General features: G+C 40.0%; 1 protein-coding gene and 1 long non-coding RNA gene across 2 annotated transcripts in view; one reads left to right on the top strand and one right to left on the bottom strand.

The window, feature by feature from the left end:
- Nucleotides 1–119: 119 nt before the first annotated feature.
- Nucleotides 120–21,473, top strand: LOC134340564 (uncharacterized). Its single transcript, XR_010016585.1, has 4 exons — nt 120–183; nt 7,183–7,286; nt 15,587–15,674; nt 21,274–21,473. It is a non-coding gene; the product is annotated as an uncharacterized LOC134340564 (long non-coding RNA).
- The window catches only part of cdk2 (cyclin dependent kinase 2), a 32,396-nt gene continuing 24,651 nt past the window's right edge, over nt 14,871–22,615 (bottom strand). The window contains exons 6-7 of the mRNA XM_063037962.1: nt 18,453–18,656; nt 14,871–17,859 (exon numbers count right to left, since the gene is read on the bottom strand). Coding sequence (XP_062894032.1) covers nt 17,755–17,859; nt 18,453–18,656 — 309 coding nt within the window. The 3' untranslated portion in view covers nt 14,871–17,754. The remainder of the gene's footprint in view (nt 17,860–18,452; nt 18,657–22,615) is intronic.

Genomic DNA, 22,615 nt, shown 5'->3' with positions numbered 1-22,615 from the left:
AGTCTCTGAAAAGAATCCTTGTGATTGACGGTTAGCTTGACCACTGAAGGACTACCTTTTGAGAGGTGACTTGAGGAGCGAACCAATCAGAGAGGAGCCGTACCGTAAAGGTGGGACTTCCGATATCAAGCTTGGCTGTTATGGAGGCTCATTGCTTCCTCGATGTCGGGTGTGATAGAAATGGTGAGGTCACATAAAGAATGTAAATACATATATTGTAATATTTTACCAAGTTAAATCGTTATGTTTTAATTTACTGGGCAAGTAATCCGGAGGCATGAATTGATGACCTGTGGAATTGAAATTAAGTTAACTAAATAACATGTGACTTTTTAAAAAGAAACTAGTCTCAGTATTGGTGACCATGAAGCTATTGCAAAGCCCTACCTGATTTACAAATGTCCTTCAAGGTAAAGAAATCTGGCATATTTATCCATCTTATCTCTTTAAGGCTCCAATGTGGTTGACTCTTAATTAGCCCAGCAAGCCTTTCAGTTGAATCACAATTTCTGCGTTAAAACAGACTAAAAATTAAACAGGATAGACCATCCAGTTTGGAAGAAGGGCCACAGAATCTACTCTGCGCATGGCACTGCAGTGCCTCAGCCAGCTGAGTCCTGAAGATCATACCTGGCAAACTGAGTGTGCAAAAGTTAGTGAGTGAAACAATATGCAGGATAAACCTACCTGACCTCATCCTCATTATTTTACCTGTTTGAGGTGTATTTGCCCCCTGAAGCATTGTTAAGAGTGCCTACAATGTCTTTCTGCTTTTATACTGAGGAAACCCTTTTGTCATATTGTGTGGTATCAGATTGTGCTAAATGACATAAGCTTAGAATGGAGGTCAGCAGAAACTTATTCCAACTCATAGCTAAGAGTATCCCAAAAACTTAATATGGCAATTAAACTAAGGGATCAACTCTGGTGCAATAAGGAATTCAGAAGAACATGCCAGGGGAAGTAACAGAGATTAAAACACAAAATTATGGAGGAACTCAGCAGGTCAGGCAGCATCTATGGAGAGGAATAAAGAGTCAATGTTTCAAGCTGAGACCCTAAGTAACAAACATCAGTAAATCTCAGATTTAGAACCAGCACAAATTGCAATTTGCATAAAGCTTCAAAATTCTGTCACCTTACCCTATGAACAGAAATGTTTCCCTATTTCACTCCTGAAAGGCCTGGCTATAATATTTAGACACCACAACTGGTGAAAATACTTTCCTTTTATTCTATCCTGCAAGGTCCCCTTGTAAATTCAGTCATCCCATAATCTTCTAAATTTTAGGGAATACATTTCTAGTTCATGCAATCTCCTAATTTAACTGAGTCCATAAATGATTTTGATGAGTCTCCATTATAGAAATCTATACTTTCTCAAAGGCCAATATATCCTCCCTAAAGTGTTGTGCACAGAAGCACTCACAGTTCTCCAGCTATAGTATACCATGGCTCTGCATAGCTGTATCATGACTTCCAGCCTTTTGAACTTCAGTCTTCTAGATAAAGAAAACAGCATCCCATTGACCATTTTGACTATTTTCTTGACCTGTCCATATTTTAATGATCAATATTATATTTTCTTTGACCATCCATTACTTCTGGTTGCCATTTGGTTTGACTATCCTTTATTCTAAAGTGAACGACCTCAGATTTTCTGAATCCATTTGTTACGGTTTTGCATACTTGCGTAATCTATTGCTATCTCTTAGTAATTTAATGCTTCACTCTACACTACTTATAATGCCACCAGTCTTTGTGTTGTCAGCACACTTAGAACATGTATAGAAAGTTACACATGTCAGTTATAAATGCAGAAAGTAGTTGGGAGCCCCGAATAGATCCATTACTGCCAATGTGGCTACCTGTCCTTTATCCCCAGTCTCCTCGCTTTCCCCTCTGCCAATTTCCCAGCCTGATAAATAATTCGCTTTCCGTTCCACAAGCTTCAACTTTAACTAACAATCCCTTAATGAAAAATTTGGTCAAGTTCCTGCAGGAAGTCCAAATAATCAACCTGTCCACCCAATAAGACCAGGTAATGGACTTTGTCAGAATCAGAATCAGGTTTATTATCATTGGCATGAGTCATGAAATTTGTTAACTTAGCAGCAGCAGTTCAATGCAATACATAATATAGGAGAAAAAAATAATAGATCAATCAATCAGTTACAGTATACATTTGTTGAATAGATTAAAAATTCATGCAAAAACAGAAATACAGTATATTAAAAAAAGTTAGGAAGTATTCATGAGTTCAATGTCCATTTAGGAATCGGATGGCAGAGGGGAAGAAGCTGTTCCTGAATCGCTGAGTGTGTGCCTTCAGGCTTCTGTACCTCCTACCTGATGGTAACAGTGAGAAAAGTGCATGCCCTGGGTGCTGGAGGTCCTTAATAATGGACGCTGCCTTTCTGAGACACCACTCCCTAAAGGTGCCCTGGGTACTTTGTAGGCGAGTACCCAAAATGGAGCTGACTAGATTTACGACTCTCTGCAGTTTCCTTCGGTCCTGTGCAGTAGCCCCCCTCCTCATACCAGACAGTAATGCAGACTGTCAGAATGCTCTCCACAGTACATCTATAGAAGTTTTTGAGTGTTTTTGTTGACATACCAAATCTCTTCAAACTCCAAATGAAGTATAGCCGCTGTCTTGCTTTCTTTATAGCTGCATCGATATGTTAGGACCAGGTTAGGTCACTTGAAACTGCTCACTCTCTCCACTTCTGATCCCTGTATGAGGATTGGTATGTGTTCCTTCAACTTACCCTTCCTGAAGTCCACAATCAGCTCTTTCGTCTTACTGACACTGAGTGCCAGATTGTTGCTGTGGCACCATTCCACTAGTTGGCATACCTCACTCCTGTACGCCCTCTCGTCACCACCTGAGATTCTACCAACAATGGCTGTATCGTCAGCAAGTTTATAGATGGTATTTGAGCTATGCCTAGCTATACAGTCATGGGTATATAGAGAGTAGAGCAGTGGGCTAAGCACACACCCCTGAGGTGTGCCAGTGTTACTCGTTAGCGAGGAGGAGATGTTATCACCAATCCGCACAGATTGTGGTCTTCCGGTTAGGAGGTTGAGGGTATAATTACAGAAGGAGGTACAGAGGCCCAGGTTCTGTAACTTCTCAACCAGGATTGTGGGAATGATGGTATTAAATGCTGAGCTAAAGTCGATGAACAGCATCCTGACGTAGGTGTTTGTATTGTCCAGGTGGTCTAAGGCCATGTGGAGAGCCATTGAGATTGCGTCTGCCATTGACCTATTGTGGTGATAGGCAAATTGCAATGGGTCCAGGTCCTTGCTGAGGCAGGAGTTCAGTCTAGTCATGACCAACCTCTCAAAGAATTTCATCGCTGTAGATGTGAGTGCTACCAGGCGATAGTCATTAAGGCAGCTCACATTATTCTTCTTAGGCACTGGTATAATTGTTGCCTTTTTGAAGCAAATGGGAACTTCCACTTGTAGCAGTGAGAGGTTGAAAGTGTCCTTGAATACTCCCGCCAGTTGGTAGGCACAAGTTTTCAGAGCCTTACCAGGTACTCCGTTGGGGCCTTCCTCCTTGCGAGGGTTCACCTAACATCAGCCTCCAAGACAGAGATCACAGGGTCATCAGGTGTAGCAGAGATCTTCACAGCTGTAGTTGTGTTCTCCCTTTCAAAGTGGGCATAGAAGGCATTGAATTCACCTAGTAGTGAAGCATCGCTGTAACGTTCATGCCATTGGTTTTTGCTTTGTAAGACGTAATGTCTTGCAGACCCTGCCAGAGTTGTCGTACATCCAATGTTGCCTCGAACCTCATTCGAAATTGTCTCTTCGCCTTTGAAATAGCCCTCCGCAAATCATACCTGGTTTTCTGGTACAGGCCTGGGTTGCCAGACTTGAATGCCACAGATCTAGCCTTCAGCAAACAACGTACCTCCTGGATCATTTATAGCTTTAAGTTTGGGAATGTACAGTAAGTCTTTGAGGGCACACACTCATCCATACAGGTTTTAGTGAAGTTGGTAACAACTGCTGCATACTCATCCTGATTCAAAGATGAATCCCTGAATACAGTCCAGTCCACCAATTCAAAGCAGTCCTGTAGGCGCTCCTGTGCTTCCCTTGTCCATACCTTCTTGGTCCTCACTGCTGGTACCGCAGCCTTCAGTCTCTGCCTATACACAGGGAGTAGAAGTACAGCCAGGTGATCAGCAGATGAGGGCATGGAATAGCATGGCAGGCATTCTTGATGGTGGTGTAGCAATGTTCCAGTGTGTTGTTTCCTCTGGTATTGCAAGTGATCTGTTGATGGTAATTGCTTAGTGATTTTTTTCGGACTGGCCTGGTTAAAGTCTCCCAAAATAATGGTGAAGGTGTTGGGGTGCGCTGTTTTGTGCATGTTGGTCCCATTGCTCAGATCGTCTAAAGCCTTTAGTGATGTCCATTGAGAAAGGATTGTTGATCATGGGTAGTACTGCTTGCTTTTTAATAATAATACCAGATCATTTACATGAGAATGGATAGGGTCTAAAATTGATATCTCATCCAAATCAAAGCACTTTTAGGAGGGCAGTACTGCATTGATATTTCTGGAGTGGGGGAAGAGTCCTAAAATTAAAAGACCATCCTCTCCATCTGACTTTTCTCAATGCACTGTACTTCAATAGTTTAAGGTGCCAGGTATTAGAATTTAAAAATATGGCCTACGGTAACACCAGCTAGAAAGAAAATATTTATTTCCTGTAGAAATCACTGAGAGCAATAGAAAGCCAAACACAGTGAAGATGGAAAAACTCAAGGCTGTACAAACCAATGGTAAATTCATTGTTTGGCTTTGCTTGAGGAACACTATTAAGGACTAATTGGATAGCTCTTTCAAGCTGACACAGATGTGGTTGGCTAAATGTCCTGTGCTGTATGATTCTATTGGAAAAAAAGATTGGCTAATGAAGCAATTACCAAAATAAATCCATATCCTGCCTGCAGCTTTAGAATGCCTCTCTGTGACTTCAGCTGCTTCTATGTTGCCCCTTTTGAATCATTCAATTTATTTTTTGTGCAAACTGCAGATAAATTTCTGAGACAAATAATCTGGACTTCCATGGAACTGTAACATCAGTATGTATCAGTATACCCTCTTCTCATTGTTACTATCAGGAGGGAGGTACACATTCAACAATTCAGGAACAGCTTCTTCCCCTCTGCCTTCTGACTTCCAAATGGATATTGAACTCACGAACACTACCTCACTACTTTTTTATTTCTGTTTTTGCACTACATGTTTAACTATTTAATGTATGTATACTTACTGTAATTCAGTTTTTTCCTCTATTATTATGTATTTCATTGTACTGCTGCCGCAAAGTTAACAAATTTCACGACATGTACGGTGATATTAACCCGGATTCTGATCAGAGAACAGGAGTGGAAAAAGTGAAAGTGTATCTGAATATTGAAGGTTAACAGCCTGACACACAGTTGATACATCAATAACTATAAGTCAAGATACAAAGCATGTGTCTATACTTAATATACAGAATCCCCGGTAAGATTATTACAACATGTCAGAATTTACATGGTTACTGTTTCCGCTTTGGAAATTTATCTATATTTCTGATTCTCTAAAATTAGGACTAAGAAAAGGCTATTTGGTTGATGTAATCTGGAATCTTTCTCTTAAAACATTTTACTATTCTGGCTTCTTCCTGCAATTTGCCTTTCGTTTACTACAGTTGGGAACTTGAGCATCTCTTTCCTGTAGAAATTCCCTGGATCCGGTTTCCCCCCACGTTCAATGCCTCAGTTACATCTAGTTGAATTTGTTACCTTTCAGCAAAGGTTGAAATTTAACACAGTGTTTTCCGTTATTAAACCTGGAACCACCACTAGGATAAGTCGAGGACTTGATACGCGTTGTATTCTTCGCAGGAACTGTTGGAAAATCAATTTTGTGAGATGTGATGTTCAAAGAAAACGTTCTAATCTCAGGGTTAATCAGCAAATTTCAGTTAACCATGTTTTTATGCATTTCGTGTCCTTTTTTGTGAATATCAAGGCAAGGATTGCACTGTTATAGTGTAATATAGCACAGAAGCAGGACTTGGGTCAAATTGGACCATGCCAACTAAGATTCCCAACTAAGCTAATCTCATTTGCCATGTTTGGCCCACATCCCTAAAAACCTTTATTCTGTCCATGTACCTGCCCAATGCCTCAGGGAACTCATTTCTTTTACTGACCACCATTCTGTGAAAATGTTGCCCTCAAATTCCTATTTTTTCTCCCCCCCCACCTTAAACGTATACCCTCCAGTTCTTGGCTTCTCAACCTTGGTGGTGGGGGGGGGGACTCTGTGCATTGACCCTCATGATTTTATCTACGTCCCTTATGATTTTATACACCCCTATCAGATTCTCCTTCATTACACCTCCTCATTCTCTCACGCTCTAGTGAAAAAAGTGCCAACCTACTCAACAAAGGTTAAAAAATTTTGTCATTTTAGGCACTTAATTTCAGTGTCAAATATTCCCAGGTAAAGTATATCATGAAAAAAAAAACAGAAATGCTGGAAGAACACAAGCCAGTCGAATAGCATCTGTGTAAAAAGAACCCAGATTAACACTTCAAGTCAGAGATCCTTCATCAGAACTGAAGGGAATTTGTTTACTTACTTAAAGATTCAGGACAGTACAGGCCCTTCTGGAAGTCATGGTCTGATGAAATATTAACTGTTTTCCCTTTTCATAGATATTGTCTGAAAGGCTGAATCATTCCAGCATTTTTGCTCATTTCAGATTCCAGAATCTGCAGTTTTATTTTTCTATTACTGAATACTGAAGTATTTCATAGGCTCCAGTGCTTAGCACAATATCTTATCCTAATATCCTGCTGCACTTGGGGGAAAAATATATATTTTCTCACTAGTTATGCAAAAGTTATTGGACTAAAGCACATTTCATAGTTAGCAAAGTGTTGTAACCACACATGTGTTCTCTCAGGAACTGCATGGGATCATTTAGATCACATTTGGAGCATAGATTTTGTACTCAAGTAAATGAAAGTTTTACTTTAACATTTGTTTTTAAATGCATTTTAAATAAATCAGAATGCTGAAAGTAATCAGTACGTCAGACAGCACCTCTGGAGAGAGAAACTGACTTATTTCAGACCTTTTATCAAAACTAGGAAAAATTAGAAATCAAACAAACAAAAAGGGGAGAGAACAAAGAAGATGGAGACCAAGAGACTGAATGACAGTTGTGGAAGTGGTGCTGGCAGAGAGACATTAGGTAAGTCTTGTTAATCACAGATGATCTCTCTAGAGAAGGCATAAATCAGGGGTTTCCAACCTTAACATTAACCTAGGGATCCATGGACTTTAGGTTGGGAACACCTGGTGTAAATAGAAGGAAAGGAATGAAGGCATCAGAGAGAAACAAAATCAAAATTGGAACTGCTAGATACAAAACATTGCATCTGCTGAAAATCTGAAATAAAAGTCACGTCAGCAGAGAGAGAAAAATTGAGTTAGTATTACAGATTGATGATCTTTCTTCAGAACAGGCCAGTTTTGATACAAACTAGTCAGACTGGTTATCTATCAATGAATTCACTGTCGAGTGCTGAGGGCTCCAATGCGAGTCAAAGGATCCTGTTCCTCAAGCTGATGTCGGGCTTTGTTGGAAACGTACAGGAAGGTAGAAACATAGGTCGTTTTGGGAGTTGGGTAGAGAACTTCAAGTGGCAGGCAGTTAATTGTGAATTGAACAGAAATATTCTGAAAAGCCATCACCCAATTTGCATCTGGGTTCTTCAACATAGAGGAGGGCACATCAACAAGAGTCCCTGGATGGTGAAAGATAAGTGGTAAACTAACAGAGGTGCCAGAAAGGGAGGGGGTGTTGCTGGAGTTGGGAGAATGCACCAAAAGTCGCAGAGGGTACCGTCCCATTAGAATGCTGTAAAGAGCAAGGGCGATGGGAGATTTGTGTCTGGTCGTGGTATCATGTTGAAGATGGTGAATTACAGAGGAAAATCTGCTGAATATGGAAACTGTTTGGGTGGAAAATGAAGGTGAAAAGGAACCCCATAAAGCATTGAGCAGGATGAGAAAAGCGAACAGCAAATGTGGAAAATAGAACTATGCAGGCAACAATCATTTTTAGGGACAAAGGAAGAGATCTTGGAAGCACAGTAGGGAGGGTATCATCATCAGAACAGATGCAAGAGAGCTGGAGAAGCAGGAGAATGGAGTCCTTACAGGAAGCAGAGTTGTCTGTGGTAACGCTCAAGCACTGGATATTGGTCTTATCCCATGAGATGGAGAGAAAGAAGAACGGAAATGGAAAAATCAGATATTAGATATGAAAGTGAGAGCAGTGGAAATTGGCTGCAAAGATGATAAAACTTTCAAATTCAGTACAGAGCAGGAAGCAGCACCAATACAATGTAACTATTCTGATAGCATTGTGAAACATCCAGTATTGCAACTGTTTGGGATAATGTTAAGAAGCTCAAGGATACACATCAGAAACACACAAAGTGTGTAAATTACCCAGCCACCCATCTCTTCAAGCACTTCCTATCTATGATGGAATCTGTCATTCCCACATCAGCCACCTCAGAACTCAAATGAAAGCAAGTCACTTCCAAACCTATTCTATTTCTTTTTAATATATGTTGAGATGAGCGGAGTCAATGACTCTAATGGTTTTTTTTTTGACGTTACATAACAGCCCATGTCTTTTCTTTCTTTAGTTTAGTTGGTTAGCTTTGTTTAGATTAGTTTTTCTTTTGGGGTATATATTTTTTTTTTCTTTTTACATGTTTTTTTTGTATCTTATATTTGTATCCTGTACGATTGGGAGGTTTAATACCCGTGTGTCAACTGGGTTTATATTTAAATATGTTAATTATAACAATGTAATCCCAATAACTTTGTATTAATACTATGTTATGTTTATCATTATGAAACTAATAAAAAGATTGAAAAAGAAAAGAAAGAAAACAAGTCACGTTTGATCCCGAGGGACTACCAAGGAGCGGTTCTGTGAAAACTTTTCAGGCCGATGCTGTTATGATGTCTTCCCCTTTTAACCATAATTTCCTTTTCACCATAGTTGACAGAGTATTTAACTGTACTTTTGCTTTCACTCCCTCCTCCCCTTCATATTACGTTGAGCAAGGATATAGTTTGTCTTGTCTTTGCTCCATCCCACCAGTTTCTACATTTGGCAGATTATCCTTTAATTTCTCAGATTTTTCACTTCATGTGCCATTTGCATGTACTTCATTGAATTCGGTACACTGCGTTTGGCACTTACAGTGTGATCTCCTTTGTGTTGGAGAAATCAAATGCACATTGTGCACAATCCACAAGACTGACCCTGAGCATCCTGCTGCCTGTCACTGTCATTCTCCATCCCAGTCTGACCTCTGTCTTTGGCCTCCTGTGCTGTTTCAGTAAAGCCCAATGAAAGCAAGGAAAGGCATCTCCTCTTGTCAGCCAGCGTCAGGACTTGACACAGCAGTATCAGATAACCAGCGTTTTTGTGGCCAGTTCTGCTGAAAGGTTATCAATGTTTGCCACTAATTCTATTTCTCTCTCCACAGATGCTACTAGACTTACTGAGTAGTATCAATAGCAGTGTTTCGTATCTCAGTTTCCTTGTCTTCTATCTGTATTCATCCCTTTTTTTTGAACACTCCTCCAGACAGATCAGTTGTGACTAACAAGCTCCCACCCCTTTCTGTGCTGACCTTTCTTGGTTTTCTCCCCCACTTAAGGCCATTGTCCTTCTCTGCATATTAAACATGCCTCATTGCTGACATTTCCTTGTTCTAATGAAAGATCATTGCTGCAAAATGTTATGCTTTTTTGTACACATTGGAAACTTCAGTTCAATTCTGACCTCCAGTGCTGTCCACGTGGAGTTCCACATGGTCTTCCTGTGAACGTGTGGGTTTCCGCCAAGTTCTCAGATTTTCTGCCACATCCCAAAGTGGTTCTTGTAAATTGTTCTTGGTGTGTAGGTAATGGGTGGTTCATGGGAATATGGGAAGAATACAATGGGATTCATGCAAATGAGTTCTGGATTGTTGGCATGGAGTCAGTGGGCTGATGGGTCTGTTTCTGTGAAAACTAGTTTAACATCTGTTAAAGGTAAAATGCTGGAGGAACTCAGCAGGTCAGGCAGCCTGTATGGAAATTAATAAACAGTCGACGTTTTTGGGTTGAGACTCTTCTTCAAGACTGGAAAGGAAAGGGAAAGATGTTGGAATAAAAAGGTGGGGGGAGGGGAAGGAGGATAGGTGAAGCCAGGTGGAATGGAAAGGGCTAGCTGGAGAGGAAGGAATCTGATAGGAGAGGACAGTGGACCATAGTAGAAATGGAAGGAAGATGGGACCCCGGGGGGGGGGGGGGTGGCGGTGGCGTTGATAGGCGAGGCAGGTGAGAAGAGGTAGGAGGTCAGAGTGGACAATGGAAGAGGAAAGGGAAAGGGAATTTTTTTTTACCTGAAGGAGAAATCAATATTCATAAGCTACCCAGACAGAATATAAGGTGTTGCCCCTCCATCCTGAGGGTGGCCTCATCTTGGCATAAGAGGAGCCCATGGACCAACGTGTTGGAATAAGAATGGGAATTGGATTAAAATGTTTGGCCACTGGGAAGTTCCGCTTGTGGCGGATGGAGCAGAGGTGCTTGACGAAACAGTCCCCAGATTCACGATGGGTTTCACCAATGTAGAGAATGCCACTTCGGAAGCATTGGACACAATAGACAACTCCAATAGAATCACAGGTGAAGTGTTGCCTCACCTGGAAGGACTGTTTGGGGCTCTGAATGGAGGTGAACGGGCAGATGTAGTATTTTGGCCGCTTGCAGGGCTAAGTGCCAGGAGAGACGAATGGACAAAGGAATCACAGAGGGAGTGATTCCTGTGGAAAGTGGAGAGTGGGGGGAGAGGTAAGGATGTGTTTGGTGGTAGGATCCCTTTGGAGATGGCAGAAGTTGCGGAGGATGATATGTTGAATGCAGAGGCTCATAGGGTGGTAGGTAAGGACAAGCGGAACCCTATCCACGTTAAGGCGGCGGGAAGATGGGGTGAGCGCAGATGTTCTGAAAATGGAAATGCAGGTGAAGGAAAGGAACCCTGTTCTTTAAAGGAGGACATCTCTGATATCCTGGAAAGGAAAGCCACATCCTGGGAACAGAGTGGCAAAGACAATTTGAAGGAGGACATCTCTGTTAAAAGTAAATGGTTTCAGGCAGCAATATTCATTATCAATTTCTGCAGCAGACTGATACTAATTCCCCAGGCAATGAGCCTATAAAAGCTTTTTAGTAATAGGCTAATTTTGGTTCCATTACAGTATTATTCAAACTTCAAAAGCAATTCTCACTGCTGTATCTTAATAGAACAGTGATTTTCAAAATCACTCAAATAGTTGACTGGTACAATTTAAAGTTCAAATATGACAATGCAAGACACTCAACTGATACCAACTACAGCTGCAGAAATTCCTGTAGGTGCAGAGCATTTGGCCAATCTTAATTTATCCCATTATATTGATCCAATGTTTTTCCACTACCAACCTCCTCCCCATTCTTCTGCTACACTTTATTGCTTTTTACATGATTTATGAATTTTCACCTCCCAGAGTCTATTAGAAGTACCAAGCACTGTGTGAAATAGATGTCTTGATGGCAATTTTCAAAAGTATCCTCTCCTCTCATTCATAATTTATAATATGTTGGAATAAACTTAATACTACCTGACATCTCTTGGGTTAAACACCGCTCCAGTAGCTGGCTACATAATCTTGGCTGATACTGTTGTACCAAGTGAATGCTGCACAACTGGAGGTGTCATCTTTCAGATAATAAAACTGAACCCCAAACTGCTCTGTCAAGTACAGATAAAAGATCCTAAAATACTATTCAAGATAGAGCAAGAGAGCTCTCTGCGCTGTGTGGCCAATATTTTATACTGCTATACCAATATTACAATAAGCAGGACTGTTAACTTTATTGCTGTTTATGGGATGTTGGTTTGGACCAATTTGGTGCGGTATTTTCTGCCTCTCAACACAGTCCAACTTGAGATTACCGTTTGGTGCAAGTTTCTTATTTGGAGTTCTATTGCAGTACTGAAAAGCTATACTATGGTACCAGCTTTCAGATGGGACATTAAACTTCCTGCCCTCTGGAAACAAATGATCCCATGATATTCTTCAAACAGCAGGACTCTTAATCACAGTCAATAGTTATCCCATAACTCAACATCACTAAAATACATTATGCATTCTATTGCCTTGCTGTGTACAAATTGGCAACTTCACTTCCCTGTAGGACAGTAGCCTGCATTAATCTTGAGCCATTACCACACTTGTGGTGTGTCTTTCATGTTTATTTTGCAAGTTTGTAAGCCAGTGCACAGGGTTCTGCCCAGTCGGTGCCCTACTGTTCACCTGTCCATGTGTCAGTTGGTCTCAGATCTCATTATCTGGGGCGTACTGTAGATTAGTGAAGCATCTACTTCCCGCACTACTAGTGACTGCAACAAAGGCAACACTGTTACAAATAAGAGAAGCAGACTCAGCCCACAGCTGGTGCATGTAACCAGCACTAAAGTGATATTTTCCTTAAACATTCTTTTCGGGTAAATACATGAAATTGGGATCAGAGGTCTCCAAAACACCCACTCCCCTCATTTATGGTGTCACCTAAATCCACATCTTCACTATTGCAATCTAATTCCTCCCTTAAGTGTTGCAACCCTAGCTTGATATTGCAGCCATCAGTCCGAAATGCCTTTTTAAAAGGGTTAATCACTTTTGTATAATACTCCCCTTCTGTACAAAAAAACGACCAATGGAGTTTTAATTAGATTGACCTTGCAGATCTCAGCAGATTCAGTTCTGGATACATGAATGTGTGCTCTGATTCAGTGATGCAACTCCAACTCAATTCAACATGTGGAATTTCAAGGACTTTATCTTTAATCCATAACATCAAGGTTGATGGTTCCCATAGTAATGGGGGCTTCAAGATCATTTTTAGTATTAATGTTCTCTGTTTTGTGAAGTTGCAAGAACTATGAATAATTTTCCTTCATTATTAATCCATGAGATAAAACAAATGCAAAATGCTGATTTAATAAGCAAAATTCAATGAAGCCCTTACAGCTAATTTGCATTAGACACAAGTATTTATTTTCTGGAGTGCCGATCCTTCTGGACATTTGAGGATAGGTCAAATTAGGGTTGAATGTCAAAATTTTAGTTTTAAATTCAGTACTGAAATAACCAAGTAACTTCAGGAATTGGGAACAAATAAAGGTTTCATTTTATAGTGATCTGGTAGTTTCATGATCACCATTACTGATTTCGCCTTTTTTTTTTAATTATTCAAGATCATTCCTGTTGCCATACTGGGATTCAAATCCATGTCTGTGCTCAAGCTTTTGAATTTCTTATTCCGTTGTGTGGCCACAATAAGAAATTAAGAATGAAGGGAAATAATATGGTTAGACTGCACCTAGGAAAGCTATGTGCAGGTATGGTCTCCCTACCCAAGGAAGGATATACTTGTGTGAGAAGTAATGCAATGCATTCACCAGATTGATTCGTGTGAGAGATTAAGCAGACTGGGCCTTTATAAAGTTTTGGTGAAAGAGGTGTGGCCTCATTGAAATATAGGGAATCCAGAGCACCACACAAAATGGTGGAGGAACTCAGCAGCTCAGGCAGCATCTATGGAAGTGAATAAACAGTCGATGTTTTGGGCTGAGACTCTTCGTTAGGACTGCATTCCTTCAGCATTTTTTGTGTTACTCTGGATTTCCAGCATTTGCAGAATCTCTTGTGTATATAGAATTCTTACAGAGTTTGACAGGGCAGATCCATCCCACTTCCAATTTAATTGGCTGACTCACTGTTATCAATAAATGCAGTAAGAGCCAAGTACTTACTAAGATTATTTTATGTGTAACATGCAGGTATAGTAAGACAAAATAGAATAAATTACATTATTTTGTGTTCAGTTCTGGTCACCTCATTATAGGAAGGATGGGGAAGCTTCAGATAGAGCAGAGGATATTTACCTGGATGCTGTTGGTTTAGAGATGAGGATAGGTTGAGTGGGTTAGGGCTTTTCTCTTTGGAACAAAAGAGGATGAGGGGTGACTTGATAGAGATGCACAAGATGATGAGGGAAAGATAGTATGGACAATCAGTGCCTTTTTCCCCAGGATGGCAATGGCTAATGCGAGCGGGCATAATTTTAAGGTGAGTGGGGAAAAGTATTGGGGGGGGGGGTGTCAGAGGTAGATTTATTTATTTATTTTTAATACGGCAGTAAGTATGTGGAATGCACTGCCACATATTAAGAACATGGATGAAAGGAAAATAGAGTGTAATCTGAGAGAGAAGGGTTAGATTGATCTTGGAGTTGGTTAAAAGGTTGGCATAACATAGTTAATTCAGAAACAAAGATCATAATAAATGGCGGTGCAGGCTCGAAGGGCTGAATGGCCTACTCCTGCACCTATTTTCTATGTTTCTATAACATTATGGGTTGAGGGGCTTCTATTTTTGGTGTTAATAAGACACTCCTGACCCAAATGATAGGAGTGAGCAACTCACTCCAACAGTTCTATAATTTTGACATTAAGATTAACAATTGTGATGAAATCACATGACCAATTATTACAGTACTAAGTTACAATAAAATAAAGTTATATTCACTACTTCCAGGCCACCAGCATGAAAGACACGCTGCCCGTAGTTTTGCTGAAGAGTGATATGTCTCAAGCCCTAATCAGATCGGAGTTTCCAACTAAAGATGGGTCACTGAAATCCAAACAGCTCAAAGCATAAAAGGGAGACAAAAATGTGTGCCCTCTTACTGGTTCACATAAAATGCAGACAAAAGTAGGTGTTACAGGATAGTTTTTAATTTTTCTGTGACAAATAATTTAGTCTACAAATATTTTTAATTTTCCAAAAGTTCAAAACATGGTAATTGCAAATCTCAAGAATCCCAGAGTTTTAAAAGAAAATCAAACCAAAGCTAATCCATGGACTCAAAATTTGGTGATAATAGTAAGCACTACATTTAAGATCACTATCTTGGCTGGCTGTACAGCAAGGCAGTGTCTCAAAGAGAAGGAACACAGAAAAGTCACCAAGAGAACCAGAATGTACAACATTCCTTAACTAAGATAATAAATCTGAATACATCTTTAAAGATATAAAACAGATAGCTGTTTGAACATATACACCCAGATAAGCCTTGGTTTGAAATAGATTAGTTACTGCAGCATAAGGCAAGTAGAACCAAGGTGGGAGTGGATGGCTGGGAAACTTCATAATGGAACACGAAATAAAATTTACTGCAGTTAGCCCTCTTTTCTAATTCAGGTACCAACATAATCTAAATCAGTACAGGCAAGGACTAAACCAGGGATTTTCCTTATTGTGCTGCTCATTTTCTTACTGAACAATGGCTTTTATCACTAAGAGCCCTCTTGGCTTAATCACTTTACATAATTTATCAATAATTTCATTCTGTTTTCTTCTCCCTTAGAGATCTGCAAGCTGGAAAATAATTCTGGAATAAGTTGCTGCATCCAAGATTTTCCCAAGACCCATTGACAAAGCTTGGGAATTATTAGGTGACCATAATTTTGACCAATTTGTGGACGTCACAGGGAAGTAGTTTTGCAATTTAGGCCTTGCTGGTGTCTTCATCAGCTTATTCACCATGTTAGTATACGACATGTTGAGGGACTAGTTGCATTGACCATTAGGCAAACTGAAAATCACTAACAAAGCACAGCAGAGGCTGTACACAAGTATAATTGTCTAGTATGTTTGAGTTGCAAGACACATTGTCACTGAATTTGAAGCACCACTGCAGGCCAATTAATTACAAATCAGTCCAAAGTAACAGCAGTCAGATTGTGTTCACGCGCACAAGTGCTGGTTTAAACTTTCATAAGAATTCAGGTGATATTGTGAGGAGCTAATAATATTTATAACCAGTCTCAAAACACTGGAAAATTGCCCTTTGCTGGCCTACAATTAGGAGATGCATACAACAAATTAAAAGTTTAAAAAGGTTCAAAAATGCATATTTAATTATTATCTTTAAGTGACATCATAAGCTATGAAGTCCTAATTAAGCTTTTTGTGGAACTGGATATTCAACCTAAGGTAAATAAACAGGAATTAAAGGCTAAATGATTTAGAAGCTTCCTGCAAATTTAGCATCTGACCATTAGCTTATGGATCCACTGTGCAAATGAATACTGTTTATCATGCATGTTGCTTGTGCTTTCTCTATTCCTTTCCGAATTCTTCACTAATGCAAGACCAGCATTTGCTTCTTGAAATTGTTGCAACATCCCAAATTGAGTCATGACCGAGACCAGTAAGAAAGAGAAGGACCAATTCACCACCTGGACCTACTGCATAGTCGATCCCACAAGTATGGGCAGCTGTTACATGACTAAACGACAGCAGTCATGTTCCTGCAGGGAGAGACAAAAGCACCTGAAATCTAGACTTAATCATGGTGTACTAATCTAAAGTGACCATCCTGACTAATCATAAGAAACTAACTGCTATAACTATAACATATCTGCTAGGTGAACACACTACTAGTCAAGTTAATTATAATAAAGTATTATTAATAAATTTACATTTGTCTTTTGATGGACTAACTACTTCCCATCTCTTACCTTCCTCGCCATGCTTCACCTAATGTTCACACTAACACATTCTGTGCCGGAGACACCCAAATGGTGACCCAAGTTCATCTTACTAAATAAAACTCTGATTAATTACTGTGACCTCACTGCAAAACTAGCTGAGATGAGCTAACTTAGCACCCAGATTTCCTTGTGGCTTAGTTTCACAATAGACCAACAGCACAGTCTAGTTTAATTATTCAATAAATCATCATCCTGTTACTTAATCCCTTCTCCACTCACTCTTCAAGCTCACTGAGTAGTTTCTACCTTGTCTAAAAGATCACTCTTCATACGCCAGACTGGATAATGAATGTTGGTTAAACATCCAATTGAAGGGACTGTTGCATTCATGTTATGTATTCCTACATGCAAATCGCCAGCGAGGTTGTTGGATAACAAGTGAAGTGAAGTCATGGCCTTTTCATCTCTCCCAACCAAGCCAATTGTGGAACCCTGACTGAAATCAGGAAATATGAAGAATCATACTATGAGCTGTTTGGTTTGTGTTGCTCAGAGATGGAGATTTACACCTCTGAGCCATTAGATTATTTCTTTAACAGAGATTAGTTTTCTCTTAGATTAAAAGATGTCAGATTTTTAAAAATTATTTTGGTTAATTGGTCAAAATAATCACAACACATTTTAGGAACAGAGACTTAAAGCACAAATGCACAATTATTCTGTCTCTCTGTACTACAATGGATTCACAGCCACTTTCCAGAAGCTTTCAAACTGTTGCTTATACTCCCGTGAGGTAGGGTAACTGGAGGTCATCCATTTATCAAAGGAATGCAAGAATATTCAATATTTTAAAAAAATGTTAAATTTGAATGTTCACAAAGATCAGATGGAATTTGTAAATAAAAGCTCAAAGATGATAGTGGCAAATAATGGATCTTTGGCACTTCTGGGAATAACGACTGGGCAGACAGTATAAATAAACACTTTTGTCAGTTCCCTTCATGAGACTTCCTCAGAGCAGCAATTGATAGGCTGAACTTTAAGCTCGAAGGTGAGGGACAGGTTTGGTCACATCTTGGAAGAAGGGATGGGACAGGGTACTCTTCGCTGAGATGCGCTTGCTTGGATCATATTGAAGCATTTGCTGCAAGAAAAAGTAATCAAAGTTGGTCAGTTTCTGGTAATATATGACCTCTGCTTTCAAATTCACATGAATTTCAAAAATACACATGGGAAGTTTTAAAAAACTTATTAAAATGCAATGCTAAAATTAGGACAAAGGAAAATAGAGCACCAGGGGTTGTAATTTATCTCTTGGAGAGTTAAATAGCACCCATTTCACGCTAGCAGGCAAAGATAAATTCTATCCAAATATTTGCACCAATTAATTTCAAGCAGAAACTCTTCCCAACAGCTCTTACCTGTACCAGAGCTGAGTATATACTATTAAAATTTTAATAAATTATACATTGATCTATCAATATGAGCGTAGAAACTTTCCATTTGCTTGTATTGATTTTCAATTACTTGTTCGCAAAATCTGAAGGGTAAAAGTCGTCAGTGGGCTTAATATGACACTACACTAACCTCTTAATTTCAAACTAGCCCAGAACTACAGATAAACATACCAGAATTTCTTTCCCAAATGTTTAACATTCCAGAGTTAAGTTCTACAGTCTGATCACCATGCAACTCACACAATGTTTTAAAAATCTTGCATCCATTCTTATTACTCACCGCCAACAGATCCCTGCCAATATCATCCAAAGGGGGGACCACTTTACTAAGATCCTGTTGAATCCACCTTGGAAATGTGGGCTTGTAATCGGGCATGGACGTCACTCCTGGCCAGATGGAATCATCTGGTGTTCCAAGGGTTCGGAATATGCGAAACAGCTGATCTATCTCAGAGTCTCCAGGGAATAAGGCTCTCCTTGTGATCTGAAACCAAACAAAAGCAGAATTGTCTAAAGTTCACATAAACCACTCTTATGTTTCAACAGTCGCCATCAAAGCTGTGTCCTCAAATATCAGATTCAGATTTATTTATCACATGTACATCAAAACACACAGTGAAATGTGTCATTTGTATTAACAACTAACACAACCCAAGATTGTGCTGGGAGCAGCCCACAAGTGTCACTACATATTCTGGCACCAACATAGCATGCCCACAATATTGAGCAACACAACACAAACAGCAAAACAACCCAAGACCTTGGCCCCAAACTTTAAGAAATTTCACAGGTAGGTAATGCATTAACATCTAAAGCAAATGGATGATTAGAAAGTCAGGATTCCATCCCTCAACATTTGCCTCCTTCTACGTTCTGAGGTTGCTGTCTCTTGGTGCAGTTTACTTTAGGCAACTACTCTGCTACAGTATACATGTCACTATGTTTCATACACGTGCCATAAGATAACAGGAAACCACTTAAAATTGCTACCAAAAAAAAGGGAGGGAAAAGGCAAGAAAAACAATAAGAAAGAAATTATAGTCCCAAGAAAGAAATTATGGCCAGTTTCATAACTATATGTGCTGTGTGTGACTGTATGTACTGTGTTTTGCAGCTTGGCCCTGGAGGAATGCTGTTTTGTTTAGCTGTATACATGTGCATGGTTGAATGACAATTAAACTTAAATTCGAGATCGAACAGCTCGAGCTGTTTCCAAAAAAGCCAAGAAACTTGGACTCATCTTCCCCTTATTGCCTAGGGACACCAATACTACTTGCAGAGCCTCTTGCTGCTCTTCTGGTAGAGATCAGTGCAGCCAGTATACTGCAGGGATTATATTTAATGCTTTCTTAAATATTATGGCAATACATTTACACACCTGTAAAACAGCCCAATACATTAATAAGCGATTAAAAGATAAGATTTTGGAGAGCCTGCTGTTGGTGGTGCATGTTTCCTGGAATGCAAAAGGCATCAGTGACATGAGTCTTCCATATAGTAGCAAGATGCTCCCTTCAATGTTAAACTGGAGGATCCTGGTTTTAGAATCTATCTGGCATGCATTATAAAGGAGTTATCACACTGATACACTCTGCCATTCAGTTTGCAGTTATTTGCCTGAAACATTTCAATGTACAATTATTGTTATTCTGTAGTTACTGTACATCAGCCACAAGAAAGGAAGCTAATTGGAAACAATTTGGAAAGTGTGTAGCTTGGTTGGTCAATGGTTGGGTGGAGTTGTTCTCCCAACTTGCAAACATCTCATCACCATACAAGGAGACATCATCAGTGTGCTGTTAATTGTAGTGCGTCCTCTGAATGCTTGGCGTTTATATACTTATCAATCAGCTGATTGGTCGTCATTACAGAAACTCAATTGTGATATGAGGAGGAAATCTCGTCGCTGACCAAAAGAACAAATCAAGCGATTGGACAAGACCAATGTGGTCCTCAAAACCCAATGCAGAGACTGCAGAAAACTGGGAGAAAACATCAATTGGCTGTCAAGCAGTATTACCAACTCTCCCTAATCTCTACCCATGAAGATCAAGGGGCACAAATTTGACTGGGCATCAGTGAAAGTCATGGCGCAAGCAAACACGTGGTATGCAAGAGAATTCCTAGAAGTGTTTTCCGTGAACAATTCTGTAAGCAAACGGGTAGGCACCCAACACACAAAGTTGCTGGTGAATGCAGCAGGCCAGGTAGCATCTCTAGGAACAGGTACAGTCGACGTTTCGGGCCGAGACCTTTCGTCAGGGTCTCGGCCCGAAACGTCGACTGTACCTGTTCCTAGAGATGCTGCCTGGCCTGCTGCGTTCACCAGCAACTTTGATGTGTGTTGCTTGAATTTCCAGCATCTGCAGAATTCCTCGTGTTTACGTAGGCACCCATCTTATTTATGAGCCAATGCGGGCAAAATTCCAGGCCACAATGCACAAAGTTTGCCATGCAACCAATCCACAATGACCCCCCCCCCACATCATAATTGAGTTTCTGTAATGACCAATCAGCTGATTGATAAATATATAAAGGCCAAGCATGCGGAGGACACACTACAATTAACAGTGCACTGATAATGTCTCCTCGTAACGCAACAAAATGTTTACAAGTCAATTGTCAAGATCAGAGAACAACTCAACCCAACCAGGAAGCTAATTATTTTGTAAATTGAGGATGCCAAATCATTTTCCTGTATGAAGAATCTCCCATACATAAACTGTGGTCCTCGTTCATTTAAGAAGATATTTTAAATGATGATTTATCATTAGGGCCTTTTTAAAGATTCTTAGAAAGAAAATTATAACAGTTCCCAAGTGGGTTTTGGTGCATTCCCTAAGCATTGGCCTGCAAGGGTAATTAAGTTTCAACACAGCATGAGAGCCACTAATACGCTTTCACTCTTTAGTCAAACGAAGGTATACTCTAGTGTTCCATATTCTGCAGTCGGGTCACAATTTTAGAGTGTCAGATGAAAAAGAATATCATTTTATTCTAACAGACACACTACACACTGGCTATGCAATGGTTACAGATTTATCAACTAGTTTGAATATTTCATTAACAGTGAACTCTTTTTCTCCCCTCAATAACCCCAGTGTGAAGCACACAGTTACAGCTCCACCAGAGTCCTTATGATTCCATGAAACAGTGGATATACTATGTAACCAAAAAAAAAAGCAGAAGTATGTTTTCGTGGAGGGCAAGAATTTTTACCCTAATGGGAATGGGTCAGCGTTTCATTACATCTTGAGCCCACCACACAAGAATCATGTATCATACTTGAACAATAAAGCCATTTTAAAGCAAATTTCACAAGAGCTCTATTTATTCTGCTCCTTATACAATGAACATTGCTGCAAAGCATAACTTGAACAGAGGTCAGCAACTAAATTTCACCTGAAATATTTAGTCATGGAATAAGATTAGGCAATAAAGTATTATTCTCATGCAGAGACAGCAATTTTTTTATAAAAATAGGCACTACTCTCCAAATGTTCCCCCTCTAATTCATAGGCCAATTTGTTCTCCAGAACCAAATGCAGAAATGCCTGTAATTGGGCAAAAGATTTATTGTTCTCCTGAGCACACTTCAGAAATCCTACCCATCCTTTCCCCTCCAGTTGAATAATCTCAGTCAATATCTTCAGTAATGTGAGAGCTTCCTTCTTGCTTCTTAACCTGAATCAAATGGACTTTCTTACCAATCCCTGAATGACAAGTCACTTTTTATTGTCATTTCGACCATAACTGCTGGTACAGTACACAGTAAAAATGAGACGTTTTTCAGGACCATGGTGCTACATGAAACAATACAAAAACTACACTGAACTACGTAAAACAACACAAAAACTACACTAGACTACAGACCTACCCAGGACTGCATAAAGTGCACAAAACAGTGCAGGTATTACAATAAATAATAAACAAGACAATAGGCACAGTAGAGGGCAGTAGGTTGGTGTCAGTCCAGGCTCTGGGTATTGAGGAGTCTGATGGCTTGGGGGAAGAAACTGTTGCATAGTCTGGTCGTGAGAGCCCGAATGCTTTGGTGCCTTTTGCCAGATGGCAGGAGGGAGAAGAGTTAGTATGAGGGGTGGATGGGGTCCTTCATAATGCTGTTTGCTTTATGGATGTAGTGTGTGGTGTAAATGTCTGTAATGGAGAGAAGAGAGACCCTGATGATCTTCTCAGCTGACCTCACTACCCGTTGCAGGGTATTGCAATCCGAGATGATGCAATTTCCGAACCAGACAGTGATGCAGCTGCTCAGGATGCTCTCAATACAACCTCTGTAGAATGTGGTGAGGATGGGGGGGGGGGTGGGAGAAGGACTTTTCTCAGCATTCGCAGAAAGTAGAGACGCTGCTGGGCTTTCTTTGCTATGGAGCTGGTGTTGAGGGACCAAGTGAGATTCTCCGCCAGGTGAACACCAAGAAA

Source organism: Mobula hypostoma, chromosome X1 (assembly GCF_963921235.1).
Source record: "Mobula hypostoma chromosome X1, sMobHyp1.1, whole genome shotgun sequence".
Taxonomy (NCBI): domain Eukaryota; kingdom Metazoa; phylum Chordata; class Chondrichthyes; order Myliobatiformes; family Myliobatidae; genus Mobula; species Mobula hypostoma.
The sequence above is the reverse complement of the archived record's forward strand: the minus strand, read 5'-3'. Positions and strand labels throughout refer to the sequence as shown.